Raw genomic sequence first — 26,115 nt, forward strand, 5'->3', positions numbered from 1 at the left:
CCTAGACTGGTAAAATGAGTCCCGGGTTCAAACCCCCTTGTCAGCATGCATCCACCCTGCTGAAGTGTGCTGGAGCAACACACGTAGCTGACCCTGACCTTTGACCTCTCTGTGGAGGGAGAAAAGCGAAACAAGAATTTCCCTATGGGGATCAATAGAGTATCACATTATTATTATTATTAAAAAATTAACTCGGCTGTATATCTGATGTTATATAGATGGCGGTGGGGGAATGCAGTGTTCCAATACCGCACAATGGAGAGACACACAAACACAAACACAAACACAAACACACACACACACACACACACACACACACACACACACACACACACACAGGAGTCAGCAGGCAGGCTGCTTAACATGCAGTCCGTCTCCAGGCTTGCCGCTGTCCCGGGCTCCTATTGGCTCTGAAGCAGTTTGCTTCCACTGCAAATTTAGACTGCTACTAGGTAAACTACAGTCTGCCTGGTGTAAGCGCCCGTTTACACAGTGTCATTAGTTCATTTGTATATGTGTGTGTGTATGTTTCACACACACAAACACTGATACAAACATAAACAGCACAAACACATACACGCATACACATACATGTACATATATGCACATATGCACACACACAGATAGATACACAGACACAAAAATGTAAACACACACACTAAGACACAAATACACACAGACACGTGCAACACACACACCTTTTCCTCTCTCTACATCACAGTTTAAACCTGCTGTACCACACTAGGCTGGTTTCCCTGGGGGCTGCTTTGCTGCTGAGGTTGTGTGAACAGCAGCAGGCTTGACATACATGACAGCTCTAGGTGAGAAACTCCCACAGATAGATAGGACAGACAGAAAGATGGAGAAAGAGATAGAGATAGACAGGAGGCAGGTGGCAGATGTGAGGACCACCAGGGAGAGAAGGATAAGGAGTAAACACACATATATGTATAGGGAGAAGAGAGAGAATATTTATTCTGAGTTACTTCTGTCAAACCTGGGTTCCAACAGTCAAGTAATGAAATGCCAAAAACACCTCAAGGTCTCAAACGAATAATGCCACTGGTGTCACAAAGCATTCTAAAAAAAAAAGATATTTATTTTGCTCTGCACGTGTTCAAAAGGAACTTTGAGCAAGGCTATGCAATCAAAACAACCCGGTCCACTGGGACATCAAAATGTGGAAACCAGTTTGATATTTTCTAATCGATAATCAAACCACGTTCCATTTATTTTAAAAAACCAACGATTTTCAAACTGGGGGGGGGGATACAACTGAAACACCGCATACAGCATTCTCCAGCACACCAAAGAAGTAATCTGCTTTTTGTATGCAGGGCAAGTCGTCCCGCCAGGCAGACATGACTCTGCTCCCAAGGAGAGCTGGAGACAAAACTACACTTCCCTTGAATGTAACACTTATCTATGTACACCATCGGACATTGCTCCCTCCATCTGTGCTACAGACATGCTATCTCTCTTTTCTTCTCTCTCTCTCTCCCTCTCTCTGCAGACTCGCTATCAGGGGTTCGCTCTCCTTTCTTCTCGCCTCCTACTTGAACTAAAAGAAATGAAAGAGAGAGAAAGAGAGCGAGCTGAAACCTACAGGGAGCATGTTCAGATCTACTGATGGGGCTTGTCATATTAAACTTTACACACTCGCATACACTCTCTCTCATGCTCACACACACACACACACTCGGCTATAAGACCAAAGAGAATCTTCTAGAGGGCCCTGCTGATTCTCTTTGAAGTTTCTCCACCCTCTGGTCATTAATAATGCGGCCTCCATCATCGGTCTTGGCTCAGTGAACCAATAGCGCTACCTCTGGGAGAATTCACCACCACAGGACCTGCACTCAATACAAGGGCCAAGAACACCTCTAATTGTGTGTGTGCGTGCGTGTGTGTGAGTGTGCGCGTGCGTGCGTGTCTGTGTCTCTACTAGTACTTGAACATTAGCTGAATGCTTGCAGTTGCCACAGTTGTCAGTCCATGTCAGTACATGAGTTGTTACTCTCTGTAAGTATGTCAGTTGTTAGTACATGCTAGTACATGTTAGTTACGCAATTACTAGTTGCGAATACATTTTAGTGCATCAGCTGTTAGTATATGAGTTGTTCATTCCTCAGTTGTAGGTACATTTTAGCACATTAGATGTTTGTACATGACAGTACCTCAGTAGTTAGTGCATGTTAATACATCAAGTGTGAGTACATGTTAGTATATCAGATGCTGCCATTGTGAAAGCACTTTTTACTGCATGCTTGTTGAACTACTGCTGCATTTTGGCTCCCTTCACAAGATGAAATGTTTGGAAAAATCAGCTTTTCAATCTCTTCAGCTGTCATATGTTATAAAGAATAGTCTGGCAATTAGTTGGTTGGGAAACACTAGAGTTTTGTGTTACCATATACTAATTTGGTTCTACTGTATAATATTCAAGAAAGAATTGTCTGCAGTACTAATGCAAGATAAAACCATGAGTGGGCACTTTTACAATGTCTACCACCGAATATCGCATTAGTTACTAGCACACAGTCAACTGTAAGGCATGGCCTTTACTGTAGACTTGCTATACAGCCATACATCCCTCATTCCAGCTCATTATATGGCTATAATATCTGGTCTTTATACACAAGGACAGCGCCTGGAGACAAGAGAGAGAGAGAGGAGGATTATTGGAAGTCGATGACCTGTCACAGCGAAGTGCTTCTGATTGGCCCCATTCTCAAGGTCGCCTTGACGACTTGGCTGACGGACAGACAGTTCATCTTTGCTAACAAGGGGACAGGCCATGTGGGCACACACACACACACACACACACACAATGCACAGGTCCACACGTAGGACACAGGGACTGCCAGCTTTCAGCGCTCAACATTTGGCAGGCTATTCAGCCACCAAAGTCAGACATGAGCCATGGCGGAGGATGAGGAGAGAGTAAGAGAATGAGACAGACAAGAAAAGAAGAATAAAGAAGACAGAACAACAGATAGGGAGAGAGGAAAAACACAGCATACAGGGATTAAGGAATAGAGAGCAAAAGGTAGTGGTGCGCAGCAAGAGAGTCCACATTTGTTAACTGTCGGATTACATGTCAAACGCTTGTTTGATTCAGTACACTTGTGTTTCTATTTGCATCCATTCATCAGGAGTGAACAGAGGGCGCTTCACTGTATATGAACAAGCCTGACAAATTGACTTACTTCGATTAAACCAATATACAGCAGATCACAAATCCTTTGAACGAGATCCAGTTAAATCATATGAATGGATAGGAGGACGAATGGAAAGGTGAAAGGAAGGAGGGGAGGAGTGAGGAAGGAACAAGGAAGTAGAAAAGCAGTAGAGCAGGTAACTGGTATCTAGTATTAACTGGTATCTGGTCGTGGCTGGAGAAATCCCTCCGCTGCCTCACCAGGTAATTAAGGGGCCGCAGCACAAACAGCAATCAAAGCAACTACCTTGGGTGCTGTGAAAGGCTGATTGTTGAGGGAATATGAAACTAGCTGCTTTCTCATTCATTTGAACTAGCATGGTAACCTACTGTACATCCAACATATGGTCTGTCTCGGCAATAAAGACGACAGAGGGATCTGACTATAATAACCGGGGCGGCTTGAGTTGGATTCTACCTCGTTTGCGCTGCATAAATTAACAGACACTTCACAGGTACATGCTGCTGAAAATTGCCATGTGAGTAAACACACACATGAACAAACACCCACCCACCCTTTCTCATCCTGACAAAGCCAGGCCATTTGCTCATCATGCGAACAGTTGCTTATCGATGCATAATTTAGATCTCTATAGTCTCTATAGACTACAACCCCTCACCCCTCAAACGCTGCACTCGCTCACAATTTTTTATATCTTTTTTTCCATCTCTACTTCTTTCCCTCCCTCGCAGTCTATGATCTATTCCTTGATTTGGTTGAGCAAAATCCCCAAAACAGCTTAAGTTTACAAGAACCTGACACAGCGCTGTGTGCAGGCATATGCCAGCTCCCTAATACACACACACACAATCACACACACAGATCAGACTTGTTCCGATCTGTCGGTGATAAGTATTCTCTATGAGGAGCAGTCTGGGACCGACGGTTCTTATACAGACTGAACGTGCCTTGCTTTTAAACACACATACACACACACATACACACTGAGAGAGCTTCTGTCCTCCTCTCTTGAACTCATCCTCTCCATTCCGGCTTTATACATTCTTGACTCTCATCTCTCTCTCTGCATTCTCCTCTCCCTCCGGTGCTGTATGTTAAAAGGTGAGACCCGTCCCTGCCTCTCAGTCCCGGCAAGCAGCATATCCAAGAGGATAATCCCCCTGCAACCTCTCACAGGCTCCGATACTTCAAAAGAAACTACCTACATCGCCTCAACTACATGGGCTAGAACACATGAACACACACACAAACACACGGAGACAACACTGAAGACACAGCCACATTCCATTTAAGGTCCCAAATCAACACCGCACAAAATCAAGACAAAACCATACAATGCATATGTATCCAAATGCCTATCAGATATGCCAACATCCCAAATCTGTTTCATAGAATATCTGACAGCTGATTAATTACTGTCCTAACTTCACAGCAAACACACTGCCAGACTACTGTAGCATCCAAGACACAGACATCCAACCCATAGAAAAACAACAGAAAAACAGCGATCCAAGTTGTCTGAATGGAACGGCGGACGCTCATATCATGCAGTTGTTACCGTATGTGCAGTTACAACACAGTCTGAGGACCAGTAGCACCTCCATATCCCTCTTCTCCTCTCTCCACTCTGTGCTCCAGCTCAATGCCTCCCTTCTCAGCCCGAGAGAGAGAGAGACAGACAGAGAGAGAGGAAGAAAGAGAGAGCGTGCGTGTGTGTGCGTGTGTGTGTGTGTGTGCGCTCACACATGCGCCAGTTTGCTTCCCAAAGCCCGCCACTGCATACACAAGTAGAAGGGGCAGGGCTGGAGTCTTAAAGCACCAAGACAGCCACAGACAGACAAACAGACAGAGACACAGAGACACAGAGACACACACACACACACACACACACTTACCCTCCATTGTGACAATTGTGGTACAGTCCCTGGAATCTTTAGGACCTTTTACTTTGAGGTTCTGAAAAAAGAAAAGAGTGGATTAATCAATTTCATTTGTCACACACACACGCAATCACGCTCACACACACACACACACACACACACAGGGTAGTGCCCCGTACTGGCTTGGCTGAGGGTGACAGAACTAATGAAGAAGTATTGGGCCACTGCAGCAGACTCAGACAGCTGGATGGGTACAGCCAGTCTGTACCTTACAACCTTCACAACTTTAACTTACAATAAATCACATTTACATCCACCCAAACACACACTTCTACGGTGTGTCCGTGAACTAACATTAATCAAGTGAAGGGTTTGGTTCCAAAAATGCTGCGTATTTTGATAATAAACTGCTACCTGGACTTGAGGATTTAATATTTCAAAATAACAGATGATTCTGTCCTCTAAAGTGCAAATATTTTGCTCAGAGGTTTTAAGGTAGCTAATACCTTCACAAATATTACACAATGAGTTCTACTTTCATGGTAGCAATCGTTATATACATGCAGGTGTCATGTTATTTAAATGGTGGATAGCTGAAACACCTCTATTCTTACAAGTATTTTGAGACGAATGGACTACCTACACATAAAGCTTACACATATAGTTCCCAACATTACAGCCAATTGAAACAGCCCGCTCAGCAGTTAAACGTTCTAGGTGTAGCATATTTAAATATTGATGTTTCATTGTCAAATTAATTGTGACACCTTGGTATAATTACTGTAGACAAATGAGACCACGGTCAAGACGATTGGTAGCCTCTATCTCACGCTAGTGGTATAGTTAGTGCTGGTGCTTCTCAAAATGAAGACCACATTTCCCATAAGCCCCACTGCTTCCTGTCGCAAAGAGGATGTTCTGGCTACTGAAGGGGAAAGCCGGTAGAGGCTGACAATCTCCTTGGTGATGGTCTTGTTTGTTTACGGTTATTATACTAATGACACAATTAATGCAGCAATGATTCATTTATGTTAAAATGCAGCACCTTTAATTATGCAGCACAATAATACAGTACCAATTACACATTATACAAGTAACAAGAACAGGAAAGTGGGGAACAAGTGATTTATTATATAATCACATTTCTGGTCCAGGTAAAAAGGGTAAAAGATTCTGTTACAATGACCCAAAAGGACCCAAAAGCAGTCAGAATAACCACTGAAGCTAATGAATGCAGCATCTCTGGCATTCAAGCATGTTCTCCTTGTGCCCAAGACGCTCTTTGAGGCTCTTATCAGCTGTGGAGGCTGAACGTACCTCAGAAATCTTCTGGAACTGGTTGTTGGCCTGGCTGCATTTCTCCGCCGTCTCCAGCGCCACCTTGTAGTTGTCCACAAAGGCCTTGTACACTCCCAGCTGGCTGGCCTGCAGCATGTAGAAAGACAGAGAGGATTAGGGATGTTAGGGTAAAGCAGAAACTAGGAGGTGGGAGGGGCACAGAGAGAGACAAAACACTGGCTTTTACTACACTCTAATCGATTTTACTACTGGATTTACTATTACAACACAACATAATCTGTTTGTCATTACTCTGAGTGTGGTAGGAGTAAGCCTTCCTATAGTAAGTACAACCTGCTTATTAAGTCAGGTAACTGCCTTCTTTTATCAATGAGGGCAGACGATAGCGGGTTTTCCCCTGGCATACCTACATTAGATGATTCTATTAGAATTCCTATACAGTTCTGGCAGATGAATTAATTTTTTTTCCCATTAGGATTACGCCTGAAGTGGAGGGATGAAAAGAGTGGTGCAGAACTCTGCTCTATCAGCATACATGGAGTTACCTTAATGCTTATCACACACACACACACATACTGTATGCACACAGCGTAATCATGTTCCCATAATGCCCCTCCACTGGCGGCCCTGATTGGAACAGAGTTACTTTCTCTTTCTCTTTCCCTTCATTAACAGCCTCTCTCTACTGTACTGTATGTGCGTTGTAACACAAGCAGTGGACCGGCAGCGCATGAATATGCAGCATGCTACAGCTACGGTTGAAGGGCCAGGCTGGAGAGCTGACTGCACCCTATTAGAGCAAGGAGATGGGACTCGGCTGAATGGAATTAATGAATAAGACTTGTTAGTTTTGGCTTTGCCCCCCCCCCCCCCATCTTTCATTTCCTCTCCTCCACTTCCCCTCTGGGTGTGAAGTGGCGGGTTGGCTGTAAGAGTGGAGACGTCTTTAAAGATGACGTTGTAGATTCATATATTCTGAGTATGGATGGATGGCAGAGAAATTAAAATACACAAAAAGCCAGTAGTTATTCAGTGATAATAGTCATCTATGAGCAATTCTGACACAAACATACAGCTAGATAATGGGTTAACAAACAAAGTCCGCCAAATGAGTGTAGAGCTGCTTGTTTCCATCTCATTATAACTAATCCAAATATTCCTAACCCTGACTTCAACCTAACTGGAGACCTCGTTATGCCTAACCAAAACCCCAGACAGAAGGGAGAAGCCACCATGTGTGATCACTGAATTTCCAAAGATAGTGATTTTTGACTTGGCAGCTCGGCCCGGAAAGTAAGAGCCAAGCAAAATGACGTGATTGTGGTATTTCATCAATTCATCATGTCCCCCAGACACACTGTGGCTGGCATGAAAACTCTCCAGCTCCATCAGTCACCTTCGAGCAGCGTTTCTAACACAGCGCCCACACTCCAAACAACAAGATCGCAGCTGAAAGCGGCTGGTATGAAACAACAGCCTGTCTTTGAGATGGGAGGTGGGAAGGAGAGGATACAGGGAGGGATGAGAAGAAAAGGAAAAAAAAAGGTGTGAGGGTAGGAGAGAGAGGGAGAGAGAGAGAGAGGGAAGGACAGCGAGAGATAGACGGACAGAGAGTACGGAGTCTGTGTTGACTAGAAATAGCCAGTTTTTAGCTGATAAACATGACTGTAGTCTGGAAAATTAAAATCCTCTCTGAGATGTTGGACAGCAGAAGGTTGCAGCCTAAACCATGTCTGTGTCAATATCTTCAGGGCATTGCAAGGCTCTACAGCTCTTAGTGTAACACACAATACTCCAATACATCTTCCAAGCTCTGTTTTGAATTAACTATGTATTTTGGCTGGTGCCCCACTTGGCTGGTGTCTGTTAAAGCACCATTCATATGCCAATGATCAGTGACAGACAATGAAGACATATGGCAATAAAGGATTATTAACTATATTTAGGCAATGAAGCTGTATCCTACACTTGGGACTGGGATTTCCACAGAGCCATATTAATGTAACTGTTCTCTATTGCACAAATGGAGCACACAAGCACAAGCATAGTATGATTATGATATTAACATAGGCTAATTATGAAATTAAACCTTGACTGTCAACTTATCGGAGTGCAGAAACAACTGGGACAGTTAACCACTCTAGGGGAGACGTGGGCACATTTTAGAACTACTGAATCCAGCTCTCGCCAAACTGATAAAACAAATACCACAAGCCATATAAATAGTAATCACTTATGAATGTAAATTCAAAGTAATTAACTACTGATTACTCTTTCTTTACTTTTCTGGTTACATGAGCTAGCATCAAGTATTATGGCATCAGCATGTTGAATATTTATAGTTCAGAAAATCAGTTAATAATGTCTATTTACTACACATGGTTGACTGTAGCTAAGCAACACTTGTCCATAATGTGTTGCTGCCTTGCAGACAGAAATCTCAGCGCACAATAAATTGCACAATCAAATACGTGCAGCGCTCTCTGTCGTCTATGGTAATATCAAGACCAGAGAAACTAAACAAGGCCAGTTGCCCGTAGTTCCTCTTGATGCTTAACTAACTACATTGTTCCCCTTGATGCTTAACACTCAAACGGCCTAAAGGTCTTCCAGTGACGCCTAATAGATCGGTTAGTTCCAAGATTGTTGAGATCAGTCATTCATGGCTTTCTGTTATTCTCTGCTTTTAACCATACAGTCACACAGGTTTTATCCTTATAGAGTAGTGACTGCAGCATAAAACTGGTGTGATAAGACGCTTCACTAGAGCGCTCAGCCTCAAATAACACAACTATCAGCATCTCTGCACTGGCCACTCTTACAATACATTTTTCTTACACAGAAACATTTCAGGTATTCACAAAGCTAACAACAGCACAATACAGGACTAACTCCCAAGTGAGCTAACCCACAAATTTTAGTCTCTTCATCAAAATATTGTCATGATTATATATAAAGTAATCCAAAATGAAAATGCTATCACCAAGAATGTAATCGTAATCCAATTACACACAATAACATAATCCACGGATTACAGTTATAGTTAGTCCCCAAGGAAGGAGGCATGTCTATATTATCTTCAGAAATGTTTTGTTTGCAAATTGGTTTTATTAGTCCAAAAAGCCCTTTCAGAAGCATGACCATGGCAAGATTACACCCTTTCCGCTGTATGTCTCCAGGGATTTTGAATCATTTGGCCGGTAAAATGCAATCCTGGCAGACCCAGCAGGGCTAAGGCTGCAGCTGAGCCCTTTTCTTTTTCTAAAATAGGTGAGAAAAGTTGGAACTGTGACTGGCTTTCATCCCCCGCCTGCCTGTTTTCTGTGCCTCTCTGTCCCAGTGTGTGTTGCTCCAGTAGCCGCTCCCGCCCTCCGTGCCCCCGACGAGGAGCGGTAGGGAGCAGACCGGCTAATTACACTACCATCTGTACGGCTGCACTGCCAGTCTGACTAAATGTTTAGCTGCCACATGACAGGCTCACGTACGCACATACACAGCACAGATGGGAGCTGATGACTTCACTAATAGATGTCACTTGGTGGTGGGACTCCTGCGGCCCAGAGAGCAAGGGGGGAGAGAGAGAAGCACTGTTTATACTCCAAAAAGAGTCACATTTCTACATGAGAGCTCTTGTCGAGGTCTGTCACTTTTCTTTCTGTCAGTACACAGGTTCATTCATATTTGAAGATCAATCTCCCACATAAACACTCAGTTGTTGACACATATCCTCCTCAGTGTTCAACCAAATCTTTCATTACAGACATCACTGGCAATAGAGGGATTTCAGGTGACATGATCCTCTGGCGGCCATATTGGAGGTCCTCAACTATAGTTAGCTGATTGGGATTTGGCCGTCTCAACAGAATTAAATAGACATGGTTAATTTCTGTGCTGTTTTTTACTGGGAACTGATCTTTTCATCACTGATACATCTGACCAATTTTGTGTTTAGATAATGTCAGCTTGCTAGCCAACTAACCATGGTATCTGATTAACTACCTGTCCCTGTCCTGTTGTTAACACATCTGATTAGTGCTCTAGTTAACCTATCTTGTAGAAGCTAACGTTAGTGGTGGCTAGTAGTCACATGTTAACATTAACATCAGTTGCTTTGCTAAATTAGCCTCCTGGTTAGTTAACTAGCTATCAATGCCTAAAACCTGTTTGTTGAAGCTGAACTCTCTTTCTCTTTCAAGCTACAACTTGTAGTGCTTCGCCTTCGGAGTAAAGTCTAGCACTAAGCAAGTCTAGCACTAGGCAAGACAGTTTCATAGTAACCTAAATTTGGAAACAAATCCATCAGACTATTCACTTATAACTTAAACATTACTGAACTGACCTACACCCACACCACAACAATATTTTTTAGATCTCTCTTTTTCTTGCCCGGTTGTTATATATTTAGGCATTATTTGCACACAGGAAATTCTCCAATGGACTTTAATGTTTACATTATCCTTTAATATCCTGCAATGGAGTATCCCTGTTATCATGAATAAACCAGTTGACACAATACTGCCGTCTATCCGAGGAGTCCTGCCCACAGCAAAATAAGCATGAAAAGCCAGCGGCTGCCAGCTACCCCATCCCTGTTTGCCTGAGCAATAGTAAGTTACTGCTAACACGTGGAAGAGAAATGATGATCCCAATAGTAATGGTAATAGTAAGTACTGCTGGCTGCCATGTTTTTTGTTGACATCAAAATTTTCTGTGTGAGACTGAGTTTGAGCAGGCGGCAGAAACCAAAAGAGTAAGATCATGCCACAAAAACCAGTTTAATATCAGAGTAAGCCAGGCTTCTTAACCAGGTTTCTCATGATCAGAATATGAATTTGCCTGAGTTATTCTAGCCAAGTTATGACGTTTACATCTGTCAAACCAAAACCAGGTTATTTGAGTCACAAGGTTAAAAACAAAACTCCCCATGCATGTAAAATAACCACTGTCATCCAATCTCACTTCCTGATCCCAAACAATATCAAATAATATTCTATTTCAGCAAGCCACATGGTAAATACACTTCCGGTCCTTAATCAAAACTGGCCCAAGGTAAAAAAAAACGCTGAATCACAGGGCAATGAAGCCAGAAATATTTTAGAACTTTATGACTTCTCCTTCTAAGACTGGAATAGCCGAGGTTATGTAATTGTCCAATATTCTGATGTGTTTATTTGTCTGAGTTGGCATGGCACTCACTTCTATCCTCTAGTCAAAACAGCAGTGTGCTCATGTCTTGGCAAAATGTCACAGAATCTCTCATAACGGTGCATCTGAGTAACTCGCAGCTCATTAGCTAGAATAAATCACAACTCCTAAGATCCAAAAGATTTTGTAAACTAAATGCAAGATATGTTTCATCACTGATCTCATAACAGTTAATCACATTTATCTGGTCACTGGCCTACAATTTGAAGACACACTGTCACATAAGGCTATCAGTAATGTTGTGTTTTTTCCCAGCACAGACAGTGAAATCCCCCAGTGTTCAAAATAAGCTGTCTAACAGAAGGCTAATGTGCCTCTTTTTAAGCTTTTGTTTAACACATCCATTGTGTTTAGCATATCTCTTTCCAGAATGATGACAGAAGTGGCTGAAACCAAAAAAGTTATATTTGTTATATTTGTAAATGTATATCTGCTGATAAGAGGCTATGGGTACTGTGGCATTATGCAAGAGAAAGTAACAACTATGTAACTATCGTGCTATCTGCTTATGGTATATCAAGGCTCCCAACTTTACAGCAAAACTGTGTCGTTATGTTCAGGTGGAGGAACAGTTCACTAGGACTATTACCAGAATATTACAAACCGCTATATTCTGTTACACCCTGCCCACAGTGGGACCGTCTCAGGGTGAATTAACAAGACACAATGTGCCAGGGTTTGTCATTTCAGCAACACTACTTCTCGCAATCAATTACCACAAATGCTTTTTAAATGGTTTAACCATCAAAGACTTTTTTTTACTGATGACAGTCCATGGATTTTACACACTTTGTCAGCATTACCCTTCCAAATTATATTTATCTATGTTTTTTCTGTGGAATAAATTTTATTCAGTGACAGTTGTTTTATTTCTGAACACTTCATACTTTGAAGTTTCTGACAGCTCAGCTGAAAGCCTTTATTACACCATGTTACATCAGCCTATCTGTATCAACTGTGGTCAGTATCTAAAATAGGGGAAGACACACACACACATAAATGCACATACCAGTTATGCTCTTACGTTATGTGCTGGGAAGCCCTGTTCAAACTACATTATCCACTGCAAATATGACAGTGTGATGACCTATCACAGAGGGAGAACTAACTCCCGCTGAACCTAGCTAAGGTCTGGAGCCCTGCTAATACAATCAGACCACAGACACAGACGCACCCACACACATAACAACTATACTGTTATATTATGTACTGGGAGAGCCTGTTTAAACAACATAATCCAATGCAAATATGACAGTGTGGTAGACCGGAGAGTGCTACATCCCTGCTAATGCAATCAGACCACAGAAACAAGGACACACACACACACACGCACAGTCTAAATTAGAAGAGTGGTTCATCGCGCAGAAAAGTGGAACAAGTCTGACAGTATTAACACTCATTTACTGCACTTACTGCGAATGATGGAGGGGGCAGAGAAAAAAAAAGACCCAACACATTTAGTGCCAGGCACCATTTCACCCCATTTCAGCCTCACCAGTTTCTGGAAGAGATGTCCCACGGTGACCTTCTCGTCCCACTGCTGGATGTTGGGCGAGAGGGCGTCGTAGAACTCCTTGTGGATCTCGAAGATGTCCTGGATTTTGTAGAAGATGGTCTCAATCTGCTGGATGGTCAGAACGGGCTGGGAGGTGGTGGCTGTGGCCTTGAGAGGACGCATGGGCTGGACGGGCAAAGACAGAGACAACAGGCTCAGTGAACACAGCTTGGCCAATGAGAACGGCCGCCACACACTAACCTGGCTTCCCAAGGCAGGACAGGCGGTGTTCGTTCTGCTCGCTTAAATGAGGTGGAAACTGGAAACACCTCCTCACCTCATCCACCAAAAACTATCTTTTAAGAGAACATTTATTCCCAAAGATTACCCAAATATATCAAGAATTCGAAAGCAAGACCACAACCCAAAAATTACCATACCTCCTTGGTGAAATGCAAAAATGCGGTATAATAGCAGCACAATTCATAACAGCTCACTAAAACCTGAGGTTAGATTCAAGTTTACTATGAGTGGTGCAGAATTCTTTGGCATTAATATGTGTTCATACCCGCCTTTAGTTTGATAGGTTATATATGTATATGTATATTGTCTTCCTCGTGCTTTGGCAATATAAGTGCATTTCACTATGCCAATAAAGCAACTTTTGAACTGAATTGAGAAAGACTCACTCGGGGATCAGAATTACTGTTGTCTGCTACACTTGTTGCAGTTTATTTTACGCTGATAAAATGTGTTTGAGTCATGTTTCTAATTTCAGAGCAGGGTTCGACAATAACTGTTGCCCGATGGTCCAGAGCCAGTGAGATGCTGACTTGGGCCAGTTGATTGGTCAGTCTGTTGCCTAACTGAGCCAGCCCATAAAAAAAGTTCTGGTCTTATTATTTGTCACCCGGTGGCTATTTTGAGCTTTGCCTGACCAATGGGATCAGACGCCACCACAGAGTTAGTCAGAGAGTTGTGTGGAGTGGACATGGCAGGGGGTACATTGAATTACAGAGCAAAAAAAGGTTGTTACGTCATGGAAGGAACAGTTTCTTTGGGTTAATAATGACTAAATCCCCTACTGATTGTAGGCGATTAATGATGAAGGCAGATTGAGCTGGCTCATTTTCAAAAGCACTGACAATTACCACAAGCACATACTTGATGCCCATGACCTAGCCTGTATGTTGGCAAAGCGGCTAGCTGACAACCCATCATCAGGTTTGATAAATGTTTTAGCAAGACTGATGAATGGAGAGACTTATCAGCCTCATGAAGTTCCACGCTGGTTTTGGTTTCCATGTTACTGCTGGTCACGTTACAGAAAAGCTTCCATCATTTGGTTATGGGGGCTTAACTGTACTTAACTGTATGAGAAAGTGTTTATTCCTGTATTTGCCTGCCGGGACAATGAAACAGGGGGCAGGTAGAACTCAGACCTCCTGGCCCAGAAAAGTGGGAAAAAATTAAACACTGAACACTGCTTGGCTATTTTGAGTGTTTATCTGTTGAAATGAAACCTCTTTCAACATGGAAAGAGAGGGGCAAGGTGAGAGCTGCAGAGAGAAACCTCTGTCCAGGAAGTTAGTGAGTCGAGCTCTGAGAGAAGAGAAGAGAAGAGAAGAGAAGAGAAGAGAAGAGAAGAGAAGAGAAGAGAAGAGAAGAGAAGAGAAGAGAAGAGAAGAGAAACGAGAAAGAGGCTCTTTCTAGTGATATGGAGCTTTAGCGAAGGTTCAGTCTGGAAGACTATCTTTTGCATGCTTAGGCTGTAATTTTACTGCTCATACCATCCTGCCATTCACATCTCTCACGCATGCTCACTCATTATTTCCTTGCTGTCATTTCCCGGGGCCGTCAATTGAGATATCAGCTGTTCACATCAGCTAGTCACATGTATCCAATAGCACAGCGACAAACCTCCATTGTTAGCCTATCATCTTGCTGCTGTCTTTTTAAATGTTTCTCTCTCTCCGCTTTAGTCCGTTCATGCTGCTGTTATGCGCACCCCTCCACCTCCCCGCTCAGTCTTCGCAGATTCATCAGCTTCATCAGCTTCATCACTCATCAGCCTCACCAGCCTATCAGTCTCAGCAGAGTCATCAGCCACCACCACCACCAGTGTCTGGACTCCACGGGGGGATTTATCTTGCTGCTGCTCAGGGCTGGTGCCCCTCGATTACAAAATCTCCCTGTAGAGTCTAAGCACCAAAGACTTTCTTGATAAGACTTAATTTTCACTATATCATCTGTTATAATAAACAATTATCTTTACTTCATTCACTTGTCTCTCCTGATTGAACCACTGTAGTCAAGCCAAATTAGATCACTTCAGTGCTTCACTCAAATCAATTATCATTAGCTATGATATTATGTCATCAGTGTGACTGTATTGTAAGTTTATGCTCACATCCTAACTTAAAAGTAATGTACCCAAATGCTTGGAAATTCTAGCATGACAAACATGACTGATGCTTATATTCAGCTATTTCTTCATGTATTCTGAACTGGTGTGAACACCAGAGATGATAAATTATGGTTAAGAGTGCAGACAAGAACTGGATTTGTTTTGACTCATTCCCGTTGCCAAAATCTGCAACCTCATGGGTTACCAAAACTCTGTCTAATAAACGAGACACTTGTGAGTCCATGTGACTTTTGTTTACAGCCCTGGTTTGCAGTGTGAGCCTAAACTAACCAAATACAAAAATGCAACAAGGTGAACTTTTCCGCTCTGGTTTGGACCAAAGACAACAAACTGTATGTGTGATTGCACCATAAGTTTCAGACGTTCTCTCTATGACTGAGGAAGTGGAGGAGGACAGGAACAAACTCTTTATTTGTCCACTGATCATTGAGGGCTGAAAGGAACTGGGAGAGAGAAGGAGATTCCTGCTTGTATTACCACAGTCTCCTCACTGACTGGCTACTAACTACGACTGTGTTTGTCTGAGCTGCTGAATAGTGGAAATAAAGTGCTGTAAACTGCCATGTGGCAATACAAAATGCCCTGTCACTTAACTGTTTTACAGGTCTATGTGGGCAGATCCATTGGCTCTGTACTGTATGTGGGTGAATGGGATGGCACACCCAGAGTGGGTACTGGGCAGAGAATAAGCAAAGTGAGACTTAAAAACAGGTCAAACTTAGTGCCTTAGCATGGGGAACCATGACAATGTCGTCAGTTAGGGTTTCAGGAAACGGCTGCGACTGTGGTCCTGCTTTCAGTATGAACATTAACCACTAATAGCACTCAGCAGCTCACTGGGCCTGCACAAACTCAGACAACAGCACTGCAACATGTGTCCTTCTTAACAAGTCATGTACTCTAGTATCCAGCCATAATATCTTGTTTTCACTAAAACAAGTGACAAAATCTGCCAATATGGTGTGATAATCTCACTTGTTACCAATGTAGTTTCACCAGTTTTGAGAATAAATAAAAACAAGTGAAATTATCTTTGGATCACTCCACCAGTATCAAGATAATGTCACTGCATTGCATTGGGAACAAGTGAAATTATCTTACCCTGTTTTCAAATAGTCATTTGTTTCAATAAAAGTAAGATTTTGTGAGTAAGATTTTAAGATGAATAGTTTTTGCAGCCTGTGTGTGGTATAAAACCACTCTCGGTCCTGTGACACACTGTACTACAAAAATGTGAGCTTTTGACCATAGCTCTCTCTCTCTCTGTGTGTGTGTGTGTGTGTGTGTGTGTGTGTGTGTGTTTCTCACCAGTAGCAGGGCCTCCAGCTGGTTGATGTAGATCTCCTCACTGGCCAAGAAACCAGACAGCACCAGCTTCTTCATCTCCAGCCCCTTCTCTATGTCTCCCTGCAGGACAAATAACACAATGCGTTAATGTATAGTATATACTGTAGCTATGGATGTGTGTCAGTGTGTGAACATGGGGCCGGGCGGGCTAAGACGGGCCTTGTTTAAAGTAGAATAATGATCTCGGTGACATAGATACAGGAAGCACAGTGTATGTCTAAAGGCAAATGAAGGATTTGGTAAAGTATTTTTATCCGTTTACAGAGTTCACACGTAAGAAACGTCACATTATAGGACCATAACACAACCTCATTTCCTCCACATCAGTATGGTAGTTACCACATCAGGTAAACATCTGCTGCCTGAGACTAATACAAACGCATTCAAAGTGCATAGACGGCAGCCGTTTAATGGGATCCTCATTCATCTAAATAACATCTCAATGGCTTGCTTCCTCTATGGAAAGTCTCACTTCAAGTTGCTTCCAGGGAAAAGACACAGTTGTTGTGTTTTGAGTCACCATCCTCATCATCACTACCAGTTTAGAAACCAGGGAGAAGGGCTAAAATAAGACGTAGTTCCCTCTATAGAGAGAAAAATAACAGTTAAACAGTTGGCGAATATAGCAAGTAGTGAGTCAGGGGGTTATGAGTGTTAAGGGATGATAAGCTAAGTTTAAAGCTTTGACACTCATGTTGTTGATATTCTACATTAAGACAGAATACATCAGTTAAATTCTAAATAAATGTATTCATTCATTTTCCATACCCGCTTATTCCTATTCAGGGTCACGGGGGGGCTGGAGCCTATCCCAGCATGTATTGGGCGGAAGGCAGGGAAACACCCTGGACAGGTGGCCAATACATTACAGGGCTAATTATATATGTACTGTATTAATGCTCCACATCTCATCTAGCAAAAAAGACTGCAAGCCATTCATAAAATATCTTTCCCACATCGCTATAGTGTGAAGATGATCATTATATATTCACACCATTATTCTCCAGACTAGCAGTGTACTGTAAAGGGCAAGACACCATTTGATTATAGTCCACACTAAAAACATAAAGGTGTGACTGCTATTAAAACAGTGCTCAATTACATATTCACCTCTGATATCATCAGAGAGGGCTTAGGAGTGACTTGACCTATTTCCCAAAGAAAACCCCTTCACATACATACATACATACATACATACAGGCAGATGCTCAAAAAGCTGTACTGCAAACTGCTGTCAGCAGTGGTAGTAGTTCTATTACAGCCACAAGTCTCTGACCACAGCCAAAAGGACATAAAATGAAGAATGTTTTCGTTGTGAGGCTGAAGTGTGTGTGTGGGTGTGTGTGTGTGTGTGTCTGCGCGTGTTTAAGGGAGGCCAAAGAGCAGCCGTGGGAGCAGAAAAGAAGATTAATTATTAACACAGTCAGATCCTTACCATGATATCAGCCAGCCAGCCCTGCCTGATAAGAAAAGGAAAAAGCCGTGACCTCATTTTATTAACCCCATCACCACTAACATCCCACTTCTGACACTGATGTCACTCCTCAGGATGGGAGGTGCCACTCTCAAGGTCTAACTGAACCAGTTACAGTATGTACATTAACTGCATATACTGTCAATTTAAAAAATAAGTATATATAAGCATTAAGATATATGATTAGAATTAATTCTCAGGAAGGGGAAGAGGCTTCATCACTACTATAGATATTTACATACACTACAAACATTTATCAACCTTTTAGACACAAAGGAGAAATATTTGTGTGTGAGTTGCTCCTTTGAGAAATGCAAAGAGCCTCTAAGATATTTAAATATCTTCTGATGAATCTCAAATTTTACCTATGTGCTCGTTCATTAACATGCACTAGCACAACATTATTCACCTCCATACTTGGGGCATATGGTGCACGCTTGAAATCACTGTGATTGGTGGTGACAGTTTCCAGCTTGAATAGTATGCATACATTTCAAATGAAGGCTCTGTTTGTGACCAAAGCCTTAGTTAAGAAACTGATTTCCACAGCTCATGTCACATTCGTGTATATTGTGCAAAATTTTCATCAAAGCATCCTATTTAACAGAAAACCCTTCAAATTGCATTTACATTATCGCATCAGTAAGTTACTGTAATCATATACTGTATAACTGATTGCTAAACAGCGAACCGGCACGGGCCTTCTGCAGGTTTGGAGTTGACTATGCCTTTGTGAAGGCTAAATAGCCTCTCAGTAACTTGTTTTGTTGCTGGTGTTCCTAGAGAAGCCGAAAGTTGATTTTTATTCCTTGAGACTGCAACGCAAAACAAATACAGCACTGGAAATGAGTCACACCCGGATCTACATCTCTTGGAAGTGTTACGAATACGCAAGTCCTGTTGCTCACCATCTATTTCAAGTACCAAAAAATATTTTGTGTTTACACACTGCCTAGAGATTTACACCAGAATTGTGACGTCTTTTGTAAACGCCACAATGCTTATTTAAACTGTTTCCCAGGCCACGTCCGACAAGGTTTCTTAGTATCTTGACTTAGACGTGATGCCAAAGCCCTGTAGTCGCACTGAGCATTGAGAAAAACAAGACAGAGAAATACATGCATTCACTGTCACAGTAAACACAGACAACTTATAGGGTCTGTGGTGTGTGCGTGTGTGTGTGTGATGTTGGCGACATGCAGAGCTTACTCTGTCACTGACAAAAATGCCACAGCAGGCTGAGAAAAGACAGGAAAGGAGGAGAAAACTATTTTTTCCGACAGTGGGAATATTTTCCCTCCGCTATACAAAGAGCTTCTGTGTGGCGAGGGGGCAAGATGAGAAATGCATAAGCAGTGGAAGGCTTTTCCAGGGCAACCTGCTGCAGCACACGCCTGCCTTCGGTTATGCTTTACATACAGCAAACACTACATGCTTCACTACTGTGCCCTCTGTCATTCTGTGCGATAAAGGAGCTGATATCAGAGTGACTAGGAACAGTGCTGCCCTGCTTTGTCTCTATCCATCAACCTGGAGGAGTACACACACACACACACACACACACACACACAGGCTCCTTAACAGACAGAAGTTAACATCAGAAAAAAATATCAACTTCCTTAAACAAGTAGCAGACTGTTGGAGGATAAATGTGCCCCAGAGTAGCTGCCTCATGAAGCCATGCGAAGACATCAGTGGCTGTCCAAGCAACACACACACACACACACTCTGGCAGCGCAGATGGCTCTGAGGCACACACAACAGCACATAGTGACGCCACATCATACGAAGACATCAATAAGACTTTCCACTTGGCTATATTTAGCCAAGCATTCAAGCCTGGCCAGAGTGTCAGAATCACGTGAGTGTGTGTGTGTGTGTGTGTGTGTGTATTTCCCATGCATCCGGTATACTGGCAGTACTTTCAACCCTTCTCCCTCCCAGCTGTCCAGCCGCTGTCTCACCTTGAACTGTCTATGTGGCGGAGTGATGGACTCCAGCTCCCCATCTCCATATTCAAACACCTCCTCCTCCTCCTCCTCCAGCACCCTGTCCAAGTAGCACAGCACCTCCTCCTCGTCCTCCTCCATCATTCCCCTCTTTCTTTCTCTCTCCCTCTATCTTTCTCCCTCTCTCCTCTTTCTGCCTGCGATTCCCTTCTTCAGGGCCTGCCTGGACACATCAGTGTTTTCCCTTCAGAGCGAGCCGTCTGGACACCGCGAGAAAGAGAGAGAGAGAGAGAGAAAGAGAGAGAGAGGACCCTGCCTACATTACCCCACCCCCTTCCTCCGCTGGGCTTCCTGGTGTGTGCGTGTGTGTGTGTGTGTGTGCCACTGTTCCGCCTCGGTCGATGAGGTCTGCCCTCCCTCCACATCCGCCCCTCCCCTCACAACAAATGATATCCAGCCACTTCCTCGATGGCCACATATACCGTTTCTTTCTCTCCAACACTCCTCCGTCTCTCTGCTTCACCGAGACAGTCACTCTGCTTCATTTCTTCCAACCTTCTTGTCGTCTCTCCGGTCAAAAGCCACTTCCTCATTGGGCACACACGCAGTTTCTTTCTCTTTCACGTCAATGAGAGTTATAGATAATCTCTCCCTACTTCTTTTCTTTCTCCCACCTTCTCTCTTTCTCTCTGGTCTTTGTCTCTTTATTGATCTGCTGAGAGCCTTAGATGCTGAGCTGAGACCAGCTAAAGTGCTGCTAGCGCTGCTGATTCCAATTACAGGTCACATAGTTCACTGGCCAGCAGCTTCACACAAGCACAATGCGGGCTTTTTTCATATGAAACCGCTTAAAAAGACAAGGCTTTGCCATGTGTGTTAGGAAAAGCTGTTATGAAAATCAATAACTGGAGATGAAAGGAACTGTTCACAAGGCAACAGTGTAGAAGTTGACAGAATAGGTGGGACTCAAGACACAATGTTCCAGCACTGAGTGTGTGCACATGTGTGTGAATGAATGCAATTCACCCCCCACTATGACCTGTCACCCTGCTCCTCACCCCTCCTGACCTTTAGATCTCAGTGTAAAGGAAGTGACACCCACCACTTCTCCGCCAATCTCCCTCTAGATTCTCTCTCTCTGGCTCACATTCTCTCTGGCTCACATTAAAGAGAGAGGAATAATGGTTTTCTACTTTTTTTTTTTTCCAAGTGACCCAAACGTCACATGGAAATCATTTTTGCAGGCCATTTATGCAGCTAATCTAGCAAAATCTAGGCTAGTTTTTCAGGCTACTAACCTCCTGGCCTACATTATTTTAGTCAGCCTACTTTACATGGCAAGGACTTGGAAAGGCATTGGGATGAGAAAATAAAACAAGTTAAATAAATTTGTAAATATATACATAAATAAATTGATAACAACCACAACAACAATAATAATAATGATAATAGCATTAATACTAATAAAATGCTTTGTAATCACTCCTGAATTATCTGGTACGCCACATCCAAGCGCCACTTCTCTAAAATACTTAAATGCACAGCTGCACACATGAACACACGCAAACTCACTCACATGCATGCACACACACATGCACGCATACACACTCCCCGTGCTGACTGTATATTTCCAAGGCGATGGCTTGGCATGGAAGTGTCAGTGTTGGCTCTCTCGTGTCAGCAGATGAGAGGTCGTGCAAACTCAGCGGAAAGGCCGCTTAACAAGGCGGTGAGGGGAGGAAGGCTACGGTGCGAAGACCTTTAGTGTCCATGAGACGCTTTCTGACAAGAATCCTCCACAAACTCCCCGCTGCAGCATCAAACCAGTCAGCTCGGTCACACAAAGGCATTTCCATTTGCACTGGTTCACTTTCCTCCTAAAGCACAGTGGTGTTTTGAGTCTTCAAGGAAAGGCAGTGATGATGAGTGTGTCATTATTTTTCAGCAAAGTTGCTCACTTCACAACATCTAGTCTCATGTAGAGCGCTTTGGGTGCAACTGGTCCTTAAACTATTCCTTACATAGGATGTTATGTTTCAAGCAAGCTGGTGGGAATGTTCTGTTTTGTTCTTACTCCATCCCACCACTAGATGGAGATAGATTTACATTTAAATGAGATGACTCTCTTATCCAGAGTGACTCACAATGAGTGCAACAGTAGAATAAGCTTAATAATTCATAGATCACCAATATGACAAGCAACCAAGGAGGTCAAGGGTCAGAGCTACAGTGTCTTTACAATATTCCTGTGACCGTAGAACGATCATGTAAGAGAACTGCTTGGAAAAGAAATAAAATAAGACCCAAGGAGTTTTTGAGAGCAATTGGAGCAAGTAGAGGATGAAGATATAAGAGAGAGAGGATATTATTCAGGAGGGAGAACGTGACATGAGGCACTTCTTGAAAAGATGACGGAAAAGGGAAGGTGTTATCTAGGAATATCTCTCTCTTTGGGAAGAGAAGTGTACAATGGGAAGACTCTCTTAAGATGCGCAGGTGTGTTTAGCCTTGATGTTACATGTGTAATCTACTGTGTGACACATGATATTCAAGCCCGCTAGCCCCTCTCTGTGTGGGACGGACGGGTCAGGTTGGGGTCAACTTGGCTCCCGCTGAGCCTCCCCAGGGTGCTAGGGCACCCACTCACACGGTCATACACACAAGCAGTCACACAGTCGCATAACGAGGATGCACATTCACAGTCATGCAGACACACAGCCGTGAGGGATGAAAAGAACACAGCTAACCTCTGACCTACTGACATGAGCCAGACGGTGAATATGTTGCATGATCACAGACACTGAAATATCCTGACTGATTCAAAATCTGGCCACAAGCATTCAGGGGTCGCTCTTATGGGAAGATACACACAGTGCAAATGCTGCAAACTTGGTCTCAAGGTAACATAAATACACCACGTTATAATCTGCGCCATTTTCATATGAATTAATGTCCATTTTGCTACTCTCCATCACCGACTGATATAAGTGATTCAACCTATAGCCAGTTTATGAAAGCTTTTGCATTTGCTGCACAGGAAGTGATGTGTTTTATATGTCCAGCACCAGAAACAGCAGTTTGTTTGTAATAAATAGAAGAACTGGGTAGTTAGCATGAGCAATGATAGCTACCATGGCTGAACAGACAAAGAAAAGAGCGCCACCTACAGAAACTCAAACTGCATCAACAGAAAATCAAAGGAAAAAGGATTTCACAGTACTGGATTCAAGGTTTGATTGACAGGTGATCTCTGGGAAGTGCAGTGCAGAAACACCACAGTAATGAGCGCTTAGCAAAACAAAACAAAATCAATAAAATTAGCACTTGGATTAGCACTTTAAATCCTGGAATGCATTCTCCATTTAAACATAGGCTAGCAGATTGCTCCTGATAGCGTCAAACACCATCTGGGTGCAGCGGTCATTTCCTGGTGCTGTGAATGTGCCGCCTGCAGTGTGCTGCGGGAGCAATTCAACTCTATTGTGGCTAATCGCTCACAATTACAGAGGGTCACAATCCGCCTGCTAACTTCAGGAAGAAACAATCAGCAGGCCAGAAAAGAGCAAGACTGTCATCATAGATGGAGCCTGGAGTGAAGTAATCCAAGATGGAGGACGAGCTACTAGATCAGAGCTTCTATTGCTAAGAGGGAGAAACACTGTCTGACCTCATATCAGCATCAATTATAATAATACTCTAAACACAGTGTCTGTAAGTTTCATAAGGTCTTCATAATTTGAGGCTTTTAAAGCCTTTTTTCAGTTAGATTGAAATATAAGGCCTTTTTCATGACACCCTGCTTAAGAATGAAGTTTGGTGCCTATGATTTATGTTACATCATGTCCCCTCTCTCTCCCATCTATCACTCCATTCCCCATTGTATATGAACCACGTAGGCCGAAATGGCAAAAAAATCAGAGTGTGTGTATGTGTGTGAGTGTGTGTGTGTGTGTGTGCTCTTACCCCAGGCAGCAGGCCCTCCGGTGGTGTGGGGGAGACGGTCTCTCCGTCGGGCCCGCGGGGGGCGCACAGCTGGGGCGACATGGTGGGGGACTCATCTATGAAGGGCATGGTCTCCGAGCCATCCTGGGACTTGCCGTCCTCCGCCCCGTCCCCCTCGTAGCCGTCCGTATTGTAGTTAAAGTCTGGAGGGCAGAGAGGGGGGAGAAGGGAGCGAGAGAGAGAAAGAAAAAGGCTAATTAGCATTTCACCAATGGGAACAGGCCATTTGCTGGGCTCCAGTGACACACAACCACGGCTCAGCAGTGGGAACGTTGGCATCAGTGTTCAGTAGCCAGTTCAGTAGTAGTTGTCACAAATGAAATTTCAATACTACTTTGATACATTTGTGAAAGATTAAATATAACATTATATAAACTTTCAGTACTTTCACCAAATGTTTTTGTGACCAGATTTTTACTGCTGCTTTTGGCAGATTGGCAGCACAATGAAACACACACAGAAAAACAATGAACACACAAAAAAGTAACTTATCATAAGTGACTCATTATCATACAGTCCATATTCCTTCCTGTTGCCCCCCACTCACTCCTTTAGCTCCTTATGGATCAAGTTTGGGATAATTTAAACCAAGAGAAAAAACAGTTTTACCACGTGTTCTGCAAGCTGAAATTCCGTAATAGTTAAAACAAGAAGAAGAAGAAGAAGGATTGGAATAAACAAGTCTGACACTTGACAGTGGACTGCAGCAGCCAGAGCAAAATTCAACAGAGTCAAACTGTTGAAAACTTGGCAACTGCATCAAACAGTCCATCATGTGTTGAAATGAATCCCAGTCCACTTAAACTGGTTGACAAAACTGGTGCCAGGAGAGAAATACGGGACTATTGCGCTTACAGAGCCGACAAGAAGGACACCCAGCTGACATAGAAAAACCCCTGTGCTGCATAACACAAGTAACTTGCTTCATGTTTTTTCTTGTTTGCTGTACTATCGTTGCAGCATAGAATTTTAAGATACTAAACTTAGTATCGGTATCGAGGTCAAAATTCATGTACTGTGACAACGCTGTAGTTCAGGCCTGAGTAGCAGTGACAGCTCCAGTGGAAGGGAAAAACACCGACTCTAAGCAACGCTCGCCTGAAACGACTCCCGCTCCCACCCTGCTTGCAAAAGAACACTGGGGAAAAAAAAACAAAAACAGCGGAATAATAACCAGGCATTGGGAGATATAAAAAGCCTATGTCAGACATAAAAAAAAGAGCGGGTTGACGTCTTTCATATCCATGAAGTTTTATTAGACAGGAGAGCTGTGTTTCTGATGGGCAGTCAGGGAAGGGTGATAAAAAGAGTGAAAGTGCAGCACACACCTCTCTGTTCCCTGGTGGGGAGCAGGGAGCCATTCCCACCAGGTCAAACCCATGGAAATTGGATTGGCTTTATTTCCCTTTTACAAGCCAAAAAAACTGGATAAGTCTGCGCTCTTTGACAAACAAATCCATAATGGTCAACTGCAGGTGAGTGTATTCAAATACAATAAACAGTATATCAGAAAGAGAAACATGCGCATGTTATCAGGAGCAGAGGCCTATCCAAATAACGTGCAAAACACCGTGAACATAAAGTGCAAAGTGCAAAACACCGTGAACAAAGACATCTCAGTTACACCATCATCATCACTCGTTTTTGGACACTCTCCCTCTTTCCACTGATAATGTGCAGATTCTGTTTCTCTTTCTAATACATTCCTGTTAAAAGCAGGCAATGGCAGCAGTGCATGCACCAAGCTTGTGGCCAACATTGTGACTGTTACAAAAAGCCAGAAGGAGTGGGCTGGTGTAAAAGTAGAACTAAGCGTTTGAAAAGCAACCCATGTGGGAGGTGCGTAGGTGAGGC

At 43.1% G+C, this 26,115-nt stretch overlaps 1 protein-coding gene across 5 annotated transcripts in view; it reads right to left on the reverse strand.

Moving 5' to 3' along the window:
- The window catches only part of abr (ABR activator of RhoGEF and GTPase), a 137,245-nt gene that overhangs the window by 64,089 nt on the left and 47,041 nt on the right, over nt 1–26,115 (reverse strand). For 4 of the 5 annotated variants that reach the window (XM_071898318.2, XM_071898320.2, XM_078286465.1 and 1 more), the window contains exons 2-6: nt 24,223–24,404; nt 16,798–16,896; nt 13,062–13,247; nt 6,380–6,487; nt 5,078–5,138 (exon numbers count right to left, since the gene is read on the reverse strand). In XM_071898318.2, the coding sequence (XP_071754419.1) occupies nt 5,078–5,138; nt 6,380–6,487; nt 13,062–13,247; nt 16,798–16,896; nt 24,223–24,404 (636 nt within the window). Of the gene's footprint in view, nt 1–5,077; nt 5,139–6,379; nt 6,488–13,061; nt 13,248–16,797; nt 16,897–20,274; nt 20,518–24,222; nt 24,405–26,115 lie in introns of those variants that run through there. The other variant, XM_071898321.2, reaches the window with a different exon arrangement.

This window comes from Centroberyx gerrardi, chromosome 11 (assembly GCF_048128805.1).
Source record: "Centroberyx gerrardi isolate f3 chromosome 11, fCenGer3.hap1.cur.20231027, whole genome shotgun sequence".
Classification (NCBI taxonomy): Eukaryota; Metazoa; Chordata; class Actinopteri; order Beryciformes; family Berycidae; genus Centroberyx; species Centroberyx gerrardi.